The 12,885-nt window shown below is 50.7% G+C and overlaps 1 protein-coding gene across 2 annotated transcripts in view; it reads left to right on the forward strand.

Moving 5' to 3' along the window:
• The first annotated feature begins 504 nt into the window (after nucleotides 1-504).
• Nucleotides 505-12,885, forward strand: part of DKK3 (dickkopf WNT signaling pathway inhibitor 3) — a 43,376-nt gene continuing 30,995 nt past the window's right edge. The window contains exons 1-4 of one of the 2 annotated variants that reach the window (XM_079788995.1): nucleotides 505-645; nucleotides 1,188-1,429; nucleotides 8,506-8,643; nucleotides 10,291-10,374. In XM_079788995.1, coding sequence (XP_079645121.1) covers nucleotides 1,220-1,429; nucleotides 8,506-8,643; nucleotides 10,291-10,374 — 432 coding nt within the window. In that variant the 5' untranslated portion in view covers nucleotides 505-645; nucleotides 1,188-1,219. The remainder of the gene's footprint in view (nucleotides 646-1,187; nucleotides 1,430-8,505; nucleotides 8,644-10,290; nucleotides 10,375-12,885) is intronic. The other variant, XM_079788996.1, reaches the window with a different exon arrangement.

Genomic DNA, 12,885 nt, shown 5'->3' on the forward strand with positions numbered 1-12,885 from the left:
CTGGGATTCACGGGGCAGCCTGGCTGCGGCTGCCTGGTATTAACCACTCTGCCATCCTGCTGACACTCTCCTGACCTATTCCGGGAGCTACAAGTGGGCTTTCTTGGCTGGAGTAGGGAATCAACCATGGCAGACTGATAAAGGTCAGCCTTTGCTGGGCCTTGAACACCAAACTGAGGGGCTGCGATTTCATCCTGCAGGGCTACCTGCTGAGTGGAGGATGGCTGGGAGGGGGCCAGGTGAGACGCAGGAACAACCTCTTCCCCGCGCCCCTTCAGTACGCTGCTGCAAGAATCAAGCCAGAGAGGACAATGGACTGGGATGCCGCGGGCCCCTGGGATTCCGGGAAGGCGACGGCTTCCTACAGCGTGGACCGCGGAGGCAGAGGAGGCCGGCCTGGGGCAAGAGGTCGCCGGCGCCTCTCGGGCCAATGGCGACGTGCTGGGCGCGGCCCCGCCCCGGGGGCGGGGCCTGGCGGGCGGGCGGGCGGGGCGCTTGGGGCTCCCTCGGTACCGGCGCTGCGGCATCCCCACCGCGCTCCCGCACCCGGGCCCGCCCACCGCGCCGCTCCAGCTCCCGCAGCCCCGCGGCGGCCTCCGGCGAGGCCTGGCAGGTCCAGTCCCGAGCACAGCTCTGTCCAGTCGGGTGGGTGCGGGGCAGCGGCGAGGATGGGGATGGCTTTGCTTGGCTCGCCTGGGTGGGAGAGAGGCCGGGCGCTGGACTCGGGTTCGACCCAGAGGGGAGTTGCGCTCTGACCACCTAAATGGGACTGGGGTAGGGTTGCGGTGTCCGCACTAGAGCTGCGCTCTGACTTGATCTAGGAGAGGGCAGGGCTCGAGCCCGCTGAACCCAGGAGGTGGGGTGAGCTGGGGGGCTGTTAGCCTAGGGACCCGGGTTCTGATGCTCGGGGAGGGGGCCGTCACTCGGGGCGGGGGCAGAGCGCAGCCTGTGCGTGAGAATGGAGGTAGGAAAACGGAGGGGATCAGCGCGCTGGAGCGCTGGGCTGGATTCGGGGTTTGCGTCTGGTTCCGAGGGAGCTGCGTCCCGGGGGATTCTGTTTCGTTCCTGGGGGGGAGGAGGGCGGGGAACAGGAGCACCGGGGCGGGCCGGGACTCAGGGGGCTGTGGGGCGGGGCGGGGAGGCTGGCGAGGGGGTGGGCGCACTCTGACAGCGGTTCCTGGACACAGGCGGAGGCAGCGGCGCTGGGCGCAGAGTGGAGATGGGGCGGCCCTGGGGCACCCTGCTGTGCCTGCTGCTGGCAGCGATCCCCACAGCCCCCTTGCCGGCTCCGACCGCGACTTCGGCTCCGGTGGAGCCTGGCCCGGCTCTAAGCTACCCGCAGGAGGAGGCCACCCTCAACGAGATGTTCCGCGAGGTGGAGGAACTGATGGAGGACACGCAGCACAAACTGCGCAGCGCGGTGGAGGAGGTGGGTGCGCCCGGAGGGCTCTGGGAAGCGCAGGACTCGGGACTGGGGAGACTGGGTGGCGGGAGGAAGCAGGCTCGGAGCGCTAGCCAGGCTCCTCGGTTCCGCCAAGGGGCTGGGAAGGGCCGGCGGCAGATTCGGAGTAATCTGGAGGCAGCTCGGGGTGATCCCAACTCCCACCTTGTTCGCCTTTCTGCCAGAAGACCGGAATCTGAGCCTGTGCAGGGGAGCCTCCGGCCGGACCCACCCACCTGTCGGCAGGCTGCCCCTCCCCCTGTTATAACGGGGGCGGGGGGGGGGGGGGGGTTTGCCAGGCCCCTGGTATTCCAAAGTCGTCGCGGTTATGCTGAGAGGCCGAGGAAGCTGCAGGCAGCTCAGGTTCTAGCTTGTCCATTGGCTTTGAGCTTGTGTCATCTTCCCGAGACACAGCGAGGGTGCTATGTGGGGACCAGGAGCCTGAGCTTTGCTAGTCGTCTGTCTGGGCTTCCCCCAATGCCATGGGGTCAGAGAAGGGAAATTGGAATCCTGAGCCCAGCAGTGTGACTTACCAGAGGGTGGTGGTAGGAGGAGGAGAGGGAATGAGAAAAGTAACCCCCCTCCACCCCAAGCGTGTTTTGGAGTCAGTCCTGGGCTCCAGGTCCTCTTCTGCCTCTCACTAGCAGGGTGACATTGGACAAATCCCTTAATATGCTGTACCTCAGTTTCCTGAGGTAATTAAATGCCAGGACCTGGGTGGGCACCTGGCATATAATGTGTAGCAGTTGTTAGTATCCGATATCAGGTACCTAGGCAAAACTGCCTGGCTTCTTCCTTCCATCCCCTCCCAGATCCAAACACTAGGGATGGCATCCTCTGTGGTGGGGACACCATATTGCCAGGGCTGCCAGGCCAGGAGGTGCAGCGGGCCCAACTCTCCCGGCTCAGGTGTGGGGAGCGATCCCTGGTTCCTGGGTTGTGGGTGGGCACAGTCACTGTTGTCCGGCCCAGCTCCGGCTGCAGCCTGTCTTTGGAGGGAAGGAATTAGCAACAGACCAGATGTCCAGGCTGATGGGTCAGGTGTCTTCACATCCATTTGGGCAAAGCCTCCGGTGCTGGCTCTGATCCGTCAGGAGAAGTTGCTTTCTCCCCCCAGCCCTGGGTAGTTAGGGGATCTATCCCCTTCCTTCCATAACAGTCAACCTGGAGTTTTCATGGAGGGGAACACTGGGTTGGGGGGCAGTTGCACAGGCATCAGTACCTGAACATTCACGGCATTCCTAAACTCATGGACCTTCTGTTTCCTGTGAAAGCACAAGAATCATGACAGGGAACAATTAAAGAGGGAGGGGAGTCACCGAGGCCCCACTGTCTCCCAAGGCTGCACCTTCAAATTAAATCGAGCTTGTGATCCTTCTGGTTTCCTTCTCTGGATTCTAGAACTTTCCCTCCTGCACATGGATCCTCAGTGAAACTGACTAGGTCAGTGGTTGGCAAACCGAGGCTCTTTGGTCCCTTGAGTGTGGCTCTTCCACAAAATACCACAGCCTGGGCGAGACTATTTTGAAGAAGTGGCGTTAGAAGAAGTTTAAGTTTAAAAAATTTGGCTCTCAAAAGAAATTTTAATCGTTGTACTGTTGATATTTGGCTCTGGTGACTAATGAGTTTGCCGACCACTGGACTAGGTCATCAATGTCTTTATTCAATGTGAACCTGTCTGTGCAGCGTGGTCCTCCAATGGTAGCTCCTGAGGAGATGGGGGATCAACAGGGTGTCTTCAGGCTCTTCATTGATCAGAGCAGTTTGGGGCCCAGTGGGACCTTAATGGCAGGATCCACTCTATGGGGATTGTCCACGTTGGCTCTGCCTGCACGCCAGCTTCCTCCCTCTGGACGTGGCTCTGTTTGACTTGTGCAGATGGGCTAACTGAAGTTTGCCACCAGGAGAGACATTGGCTGCCACTGCTACCTGACTCAATGGTTGTTTCCTAAAGAGTGTCCTCACTAGCAGTGGGGACAGGTTGAGAGAGAGGTTGAACACCTGGTGTCAGGAGAACAGGCCGTGGGGACCAACCTGCCTTTACTCGACTCCAGCTCTGCCACTTCCTAGTGACGGCATCCAGGCTCTGAATGGAGGAAATGTCCCCCCTTAGGATAAAGGAGAGACTTAAATGAGAGGATGCAGTAAAGGAAGTTATCTGACCATATAAAATGGGTTTAAGTATAATTGGCCCAACCAGTGTGGCTCAGTGATTGAGTATTGACCTATGAACCAGGAGGTCTGGTTAGATTCCCAGTCAGGGCATATGCCCAGGTTGTGGGCTCAATCCCCAGTAGGGGGTGTTCAGGAGGCAGCCAATCAATGATTATCTCTCATCATTGGTGTTTCTATCTTTCTCTCCCTTCCTCTCTGAAATCAATAAAAATATATTTTTTAAAAAGGTATAATTGGTATAATGTGTCAGTCCTGATGAGGTTGTTGTAAGGATTAAGGAAGATTGTTCATTATCAGTAAATAATGGCTTTTGTTATAATCATATTAATAGTACTAGTATGAATAAAAATAAAGAACCACCATGGCCAATATATAATAGAGTCTCAATAAATTGTGGCTGTTGATGTTAATTGATTTTTAAAGAGACTGCCCGAAGGTCTCTTACATCACATAAACACAGAACAGTTGCTGTTTACTTGTTGTCCAGGGTAAGAATCCAAAGGATGGGCCAGATGTATTAACTGTTTACGTAGTTGCATCATGAATCTGCTGAGAATTTCCTGCCATTTTAAATACTCCAGCTGACTCAAGCTGTTGATTTCTCCAAGTGGGGGAGGAGGGAGATGAAGCTAACTCTACTCTTTATATCATTATTGGGGGAGTCAAATCTTCAAATGGGTTAAGCCAGGCCGTTCCTATTTTTCTGTTTTATTATCCTATATATTACTGATACATGTATTTTGAGGATAAAACTACCCCACCTCCTACCCCCACACTCTCACTGCCTCATCTATAACTGGCATATTTTAGAATGTTCCTAGGAAGGACCCAATACCAAACCTGGATTTCCCTCTCCAGTTTTTCCTTCTGTACCCTTTTAACAGACACACAGATTCAAACAACCATAAATGCCATTTTAAATAACGTTCACATTCCTCCTCTATGAAACAAGTCCTATTGCTTCAGGCCTAAGTTTTCCTTGCTAGTGGCCGTAATAGTTGTGGTTGAAATTTCCATTGTAAACTGTACTTTTAGTTTGTGGTGCCATTAAAGAACTGTTAGCTCATTCTGTTGAAATAACCACTGGTTGAGAGAGCGGTTTTATGAAAAGACTATCTGCTCAGCCCAAAGCAAACTCTAGACTTGGTAACTTGTCAATTATTTGAAAACCAAGCTGGAGGATTCGGATTCCCATGAGAATTTAAAAAATATGAAAACATTCCGTCTCCTTGTGGGGAATTGCCTCTATAGCATCTGCAGTCTCCTACACTTTGCAAGCTCTATCTTTTCTATCACTAAACATGCCAGCCTCTCTCTTACAAAAAAATGAAATCCTTTTTTTTTTTTTGTCCATTCTGTCTCCTATCCTTTGTTGTTGTTAATCTTCACCCAAGGATATTTTTCCCATTGACTCTTTAGAGAGAGTGTAACAGAGGGAGGGGGAGAGAGGAAGAAACATCAATGTGAAACACATCCATTGATTGCCTCCTGCACAGGACCTGACCGAGACTGTGTATCAACCTGCAACTCAGGTACCTGCCCTTGAACGAGATCAAACTCAAGACCCTTCAGTGCACGGGCCTACACTCTAATCACTTAACACACCAGCCAGGGCCCATCTCCTATCTTCATTCCGTTTTTCTCCATTTGTTAACAAACTCTTCAAACACATGAGAGATACCTGCTCTCTCCACTTCTGCCCAAACATTCCCTGGAAAGCTTCTAAAACTGCGTTCCTAAAGGGCAGTATTGTGAAAGTAGCTATTTATTACCCCTTTGCTTGATGGCAAATACCAGACCAGGCACTTGGATTTTGTGATCCTAATTCTTAGATCTGCTCAGCAAAGTAAGATCATCCCTCAATTTACAAAAAAAGAGAAAGCTGCCATAGCCGGGTTTGCTCAGTGGATAGAGCAACGGCTTGCAGACTGAAGGGTCCCGGGTTTGATTCTGGTCAAGGGCACATGCCCAGGTTGTGGGCTTCATCCCCGGTAGCGACCATGCAGGAGGCAGCCTATCAGTGTTTCTCTCTCATCATTGATGTTTCTATCTCTCTCTCCCTCTCCCTTCCTCTCTGAAATCAATAAAAATATATATTTAAAAAAAAAAGAAAGCTGAGGTTTAGGGGATATTTGATATCTTGTCCAGAGTCACTCAGCTGCTTTGTGGCAGAGCGGGGACTTGGCCCTCCTTACCTGACTCCATTACCCTGGCATTTCTACTAGAGGCAACTTTGAGCTTAATCCGGTGGCCAGCTCTCAGTGTCTTGGTCCGTCCTTCTAGACGTATTTGGAGCCTTTACCACCTAGAAGACCCCTCCCCAGCTATAACTTCCTACCCTAGACCTGTTTCTAAGCAGTCCCTGAGTGGATTCTTCTCTTCCTTCTGTGGACTCCATGTAATTTCCCAACTAGTCATCCAAACTTCCTGCAACTCCCCATTATTGCCTGGAGCAGAGGAGCAAGTGGGAGGGAGGGAATAACGCAAAATCATCAACAAGCTCATTGATATCTGAGGTTCCACCACGGAAGTTCTAATATAAGGTGAGACAGGACAACACCCGCTGCTTTAGAACTGTCCCCTGGATCTTCCTGTCAAACCCTCTCCACTTCATTATCCACTCTTTTCTCCTGTGCCCAGCATGGACCCCCTGCTCTAGCCCTCAACACACACCCTTCTTTCCAGGCTGCCGCAGCTCTGCCATCTTTAGGTTCCTCTGTGTCCAAATCCTACCCATTTCTGAGACCAGCCCAGTCATGCTCCTCCTGCTCCTGGAGCCTTTCTTCTCTTCTCTTTGAGGCCCTGACTTGCTTCTAGAGACCATCTTAATGACCTTCAAACTGGTGTGTGTGGGGCTCCCCTATTTCCCCAGTAAAAGCATCAGCCACCTGGGCAGAATCATGTACTGGGAAAGCACACAGTTTGCATCAGACTGACCTGAGTTCCAAGCCGAGCTTTGCCGCTTACTACTAGTGTGATGACCCGAGGCAGATCCCTTCACCTCTCTCAACCTTTGTTTTCTTCATCTGCAAAACGAGGGTGATAACACCCTTCACCTCTCTCAACCTTTGTTTTCTTCATCTGCAAAACGAGGGTGATAACACCTACTTCATAGGCTCGCTGTGCATATTGAAGGGGACATGGTAGGTATCTGTGTGGGCACCCACACAGCTGATGCCCAGACATGGAGGCCATTGAGATAGTGATGACGATGATGATGATGATGATGATGATGATGATGATGATGCAGCCAGTACTCAACTTTAAGCATCTCAGCATTGGTCCCAGGGTCAAACTCAGCAGTCATAACCAAGTCCTCATTTGATTATTCGAGCCTTTGTGCCTATCAGAATTCCTTCACACTTGTAGTGCAGTGTTTTTGAAACATGGAAATTCTTTTCCCGCATCCACCCCAGCTCAGTAAATCTGATTGGAAGAGGAGGGAAAAGAAGGGCCTCATTGAGTACCTAAGGAGATAGAGAACAGCAATATTTTTTAAAGGGAAATCTTTTGAGGCTTAGTTTTAAGGAATGAAAATAGCCCAGAGTCAAAGATAGCAGTTGGAAAATTGCCAACCACCGAGTAGAACTTCTCCTTGAGTCTCTCCTTTTTATTTCCTCGAGAGAGTATCTGGTTGGCCCAACTATTCCATGATGTGGCCTCCCTTTGAGTCCAGTCAGCTGTGAATGGGTCATATTGTCAACTGCCCACTCATCAGGGCTGGGGTAGAGTGATGATCTGGAAGGGGAATTGAGTGCAGATGTGGGTCAACTGACCCCCTACTAAGGGCCCTCTCGTACGCAAGAGCTGGAGTGGGGAAGGAGACAGAGCTGCAGCCCTGCCTGCAGGGGGCAAGGGGCTGCCTTAGTTTGGGCCCTCTACCACCACCACCAGCAGACCTTGCAACAAAGGTTTGGAAGCAAATAATTTATTTTGGAAGTGATCCCTAGGAGGAAGTGGGAAAGTGAGATGGAAGAGAAGAAAAGCAATGAAGACTGTGCTAATGAGCAGGTCACTGTTAGGGGCGACAAGGGCTCAATCCCACTGGGGTCCTTGGAGAGAGACTGTCCCATTGAGGGGCGTGGGGCTGGAGTACTTACTCTGTCCCTCACTGGTTGAGGATTGTTCCTGGTGCTAACCCACCAGCACTTGGGGTCCTGCAGACTGAGCACGCTTCAGCAACAAGAGGGTACCCTCAAAGAGAGACAGAGTTGGTTGTTGGCATGCAAGAGACTTGAATGCAGGTGACCTCTGGCTTGGGCCATGGGGAGATGGGCAGTGCACCAGCAGAATTTGTACAGGGACCAACACTGTTCAATGGGAGCATGCTCAGATCCCAGCTCTGCCCTTCACTTAGAGTCCTGGGAAGTTATCTAGTCTCCCTGAGCCTCAGCTGCCCCATTTATAAAATGGGAACATAACACCCACCTCAAGGGGAGGTTGTGAGATTTATGGCTATAACTAAAGATTCCTATCACTATTACCATTATTTGTAACTGCAAAGAGGAAAAGAGAAGTGGTTCATTTTTCCTTAAAAAAGTTTCTTTCAATTACAGTTTACAATCAATTCTAGTTTGTATTAGTTTCAGGTGTACAGCATAGTGGTTAGATAATCATATACTTTACAGAGTGACCCCCTTGATATTTCCAGTACCCACCTGGCACCAGGCATGGTTATTACAATATTATTAACTATCAGAATGCCTTTAAATTATTTAAAGTCCTGACCCTCCCTGACCACATTAATGAAATAGGAATATCAGCATGTACATATTATTGACTGTTTCCTATGCTGTACTCTGCATCTCCATGGATCTCTTTCCCTAATCAACTCTGACTTGTCTCTAGAGGGGGGAAAAAATTGCTCATTTAATCCATTGATTTAATAGATGGAGGCAGAAGAAGCTGCTGCTAAAACGTCGTCAGAAGTGAACCTGGCAAACTTACCTCCCAGCTATCACAATGAGACCAACACGGAAACCAAGGTTGGCAATACCACCATCCATGTGCACCGAGAAATTCACAAGGTACGGGCGGTCCTGGCCAGCGTCTTCTCCTTTCTATAGTGCCCAGACCCATCCGAGCACTAAGGTTTTCTTTACATATTTGATACATAAGCCAAAAATACAAATTATTTTTACTTATTAAATATTTAGTACTTAATTTTCTTATCATTCCTTGTCTTTTATTCATTTTTTTGGTACGCAAACATGGACTTTTTTGGACTTCTCCTTAATAGTTTCACACATATGTCATCTTTTCCCCTAATCTATATATATAAAAGCCTAAGCAACCGACTGACTGAACGACCAGTCAACCAGTCAACCAGTCACTATGACGTGCATTGGCCATCAGGGGGCAGACGCTCAATGCAGGAGTTGCCCCCTGGTGGTCAGTGCGCTCCCACAGCCAACCTCCTGCAGCTGACCAATCCCCCACAGCCTCTTCCCCTGCCGGCCAACCTCCTGCGGCCCCTATCGGCCCCGATTGCTGGCCAGGCCGAGGGACCCCACCTGTGCACGAATTTGTGCACCAGGCCTCTAGTTTACTATAATCCTCTGTAGGGCAAGGTATATACTACTAGTTTTAAATTCTTAGGTAGTGCATCAGGATTACCTGGGAGCCTGTCACAACCCCAGCCCAATCCTCAGAGGTTTGATATCACTGATACTGGATAGTTTTTAGAGCTCTCCGGAGCTTTGCTCTCAGTCTCACACGTGGCTGCACATGGAATCACCTGGGAGCTTTACGAACTAGTGATGCATAAGGCCCACCTCCAGAGACTCTAATTCAGTTGATCTGAGTGCTGCCTGCATTGATCTGAGTGTGGGCTTTATTGATTTACTGCCCCCTATCTTGATCTGAGAGCCACCCCACTGATCTGAAGGATGCCTCCATTAATCCTGGGGTGCCTTTCTTGACCTGAGTGTGTTCTTCATTGAGCTAAGTTTCAGTACTATATATATATATATATATATATATATATATATATATATATATATATATATATATAATTATTATTATTATATTGATTTTAGAGAGGAAGGGAGAGGGAGAGAGAGATAGAAACATCAATGATGAGAGAGAATCATAGATTGGCTGCCCTCTGGCACAACCCACACCGGGTATCAAGCCCGAAACCCAGCATGTGCTATGACCAGGAATCGAACCGTGACCTCCTGGTTCATAGGTCGATGCTTAACCACTGAGCCACGCTGGCTGGGCTTAAGTACTTCTTGATAAAATAAAGACAGTTCATCTGAATCAGGAGCAGGGCAGCTGTAGCTAAAACCTGCTTGCTTCTCATGAAAGACGTTCAATTAGACACCCAGACCTGTAGCCGTTGAAAAGAAAGTCTACCTTGAGTTTCAAGTGATGAGCCCCAAGAACAATAAAAATAGGGAACACTGAATATGTGCTGGGTGACAGGCTCTGTGTTGAGTGTTTTACACAGACCACCTCATCCCTCCACAGAGCAGCCCTGTGAGGCAGACTCTGTGACACTGATGGTCACTGCTCAGAGGAGAGGCTGCTCATCTGGAGGGAAGGAAAGGGGGAGGGGCAGTCTGTCTGCTTGGCTGGATGCCCCGCTTCAGAAAATAGAAGGAAAAGAAGTTGTGGAATTTGCCCAGAGTTCCTTCTATTTCACACTCACTGTGCCTGTTCTATTGTAGATCACCACCAACCAGACTGTACAAACGGTCTTTTCAGAGACAGTGATCACGTCTGTGGGAGAGGATGGAGGCAGAAGGAACCACGTGAGTTGTCGTCTCCCCTGCGCTCACACCCCAAGGCACACGCATCTTGGTGTACCTCAAAGGTGACCCAGGCTTCAGAGCCTGGGCAGGAGGGAGCTGACTTTCAGGCACTTTTCCTGCCTCATTTTGGCCAAGATCATCTAATTCCTGACCAGACCTATGCATTCTGGTAACAGGCTCTACATTCCTGCACTTTGCATCAGAAATAACAGAGAAATTAAATTCAGTTGTCATTTGATGGCTCCATCTCAGCCTTGAAAGGGGAATAAGGAAGTAGCGGGTGCATTGATTAGAGACCTGGGGGATTCGTAAGACCTGGGGCATGGAGCGTGGAATGCCCTAAAGCCTGTGGCCTGGCCCCTGCCTTGTATAATGTCAGCCCTGACCAGGCAGTTTAAGGGCAAGAAAACCTTACGTGGAACCCAGTGGCCTAAAGGGAAAAGGGTGTCCTCCCACTCCAGGCTTCATGCTCTGGCCCCTTGTGATATGCCTGCTACTGAGGTGCCTGTTGTTTAGTCCAAAGGCATTTTTAATAGCATTATAGGGTCCTGCAGTTGGAAGGGGCATCATTTCACAAAAGGAAGACCCAGTCGGAGTCACTGGTCTTCAGACTCCCAGCCCAACGGTGACTCGCCTGCAGTTACCTTCTCAGAGAAGTGGCTGGCTTAAGATGCAGATGCCTGATGAGGCACGGACAAGGCAACTGCCTGGGGACATGGGCCACAGTAAAAGTACGCCCCCTTTGCGGAGACCGCAAGGACCAGCGTCTCTGTCCCCAGGTGCCTTATGCACACTTCCAGACTTTGAGATTTCCCCTTTTGAGGTGCTCAACGCATTCCTGGCCTTCCAGGGGATCAAGGATTTTCCCTGCCTCTTTTGGCCTTATCCCCAGGAGAGAACTGGTATATTTGTAATAGTTAGGGAGGTGGTGTTGACATGGTTTTTGTCGATGGGTTCTTCTTTGATTTTGGCACAGAGCTCAGACACGTACTGCAGGCTGGGGTTTGGGGGAGGGGAGTCTAGTTGGTGCCAGTGACCCACCATTCAAGGCACCTGGGGATTGAGGTGGGGGCAAGCTGTGTGGTGAAATGAAAGGAACTCCGGCAGTGAAGCCCAGAAGCATGACTTTGTCACTTACAAGCTGGGTCACCTCGGTTTCCCCAGCTTCAAGCGAGGCAGTGATTTTCACCAGCTCTCCCGACTCAGAGAGGACGGAAGTCTTAGAAACAAGACAGGATGCACTAAGGTCAGGAGGGAAGAGAGTCCAGTTTTCAAAGTTGGGAAGAGAGAGAGGGAAGCCAAACAAAAAACAAACAGCTGTAGGGTGTGGAGGGAAAAGCTTTAGGATATTCCAGATTTAAGTCTCCGTGGGGGGCCCCATGAGGGAAGGAGGGCCTGTGCAGAAGCCATGGAATGGAAGGGGCAGGGAAACAGAACTCATGGGGCTGTGAATTAGAAAAAAAAGCATTGTCCTCAAGTTAAAAAAAAAAAAAAAAAGGCACATATGATAGAGGTTGGCTCCAGGGAGCTCCCCAGAGCCCGGAGGGCAGCCGCCCTGGCTATGAGCACATCGGCACCTGCTGGAGACCCAGGTGCACTGTGACCTGCAAATTTCAGATCCCTCCCATGCTCTCCCCTGCGCCCCCCAAGGGAGATGACTATGTCAGGTTTTGAGCCCTGTGGTGGGGGAACCGAGGCTCTGATCACGGTGAGCAGGTGAGAGACAAGATCTCAAAGATGCAAAGAGCGTGCTTGGGTAGAGAGCCTGCACGTGTGTGCTGCACCCAGTGAGTTTGTGGTAGCTTTCCCGAGTGTGCATGGCTTTGTGCGTCCATGTGTCCTTACTTCAGGCTCAGCTGGGGGGGCCCAGAATCTCTGCACCTTTGTATGCCATCTCCTATGTCCACCGTGTGATGCTGACATTTGTGCAGCACCCTCGTGCAGTGCGTGATTGGAGCCCCTGTGGTCCTGAGGGCGCAGGAGGTTGGCAGGGAGAGATAGGTCCCCAAAACCCAGCAGGTAGAGACTCACCAAGTGTTTCTATATTTGGGCTCAAGCCCTTGGCATATTAACTCACTGAGTTTCTCTACGAGAATAAATTCCAATTTGATTGGCCAGCAGGGAGACCTGGGCCGCTGATTTTGACTGGCCAGTTTCTGGAGAACCCCATGGGTCTTCAGAGAATAGACCGGAGACTTTTCAAGCCGCCTGTGACCAGGATGTCATGTTCAGACACAGCGACATCTGTACCACAGAGCCTCATTCATTGCCAGAGTGGCTTGCTGAAAGTCAGAGAAGCAAGATCTAGTTTCAGATGCCCACAGCATTTTTCCATTCAGCTGCTCTCTGGTTCCTGGGTCCCCGTGGTCCTAACACAACTGAGCAGGGGCTCAGCATCAACTTTGCAGAGACACGAAGATCCTGTCTCGAGGAGGAAGCTGTAAACACGAGACTGCCTTCAAAGGAGTGCGAAGGGTCAATATTATCACCACTGTCCCACCCAATAGTTTT

This window comes from Cnephaeus nilssonii, assembly GCF_951640355.1.
Source record: "Cnephaeus nilssonii genome assembly, chromosome: 13".
Lineage (NCBI taxonomy): Eukaryota > Metazoa > Chordata > Mammalia > Chiroptera > Vespertilionidae > Cnephaeus > Cnephaeus nilssonii.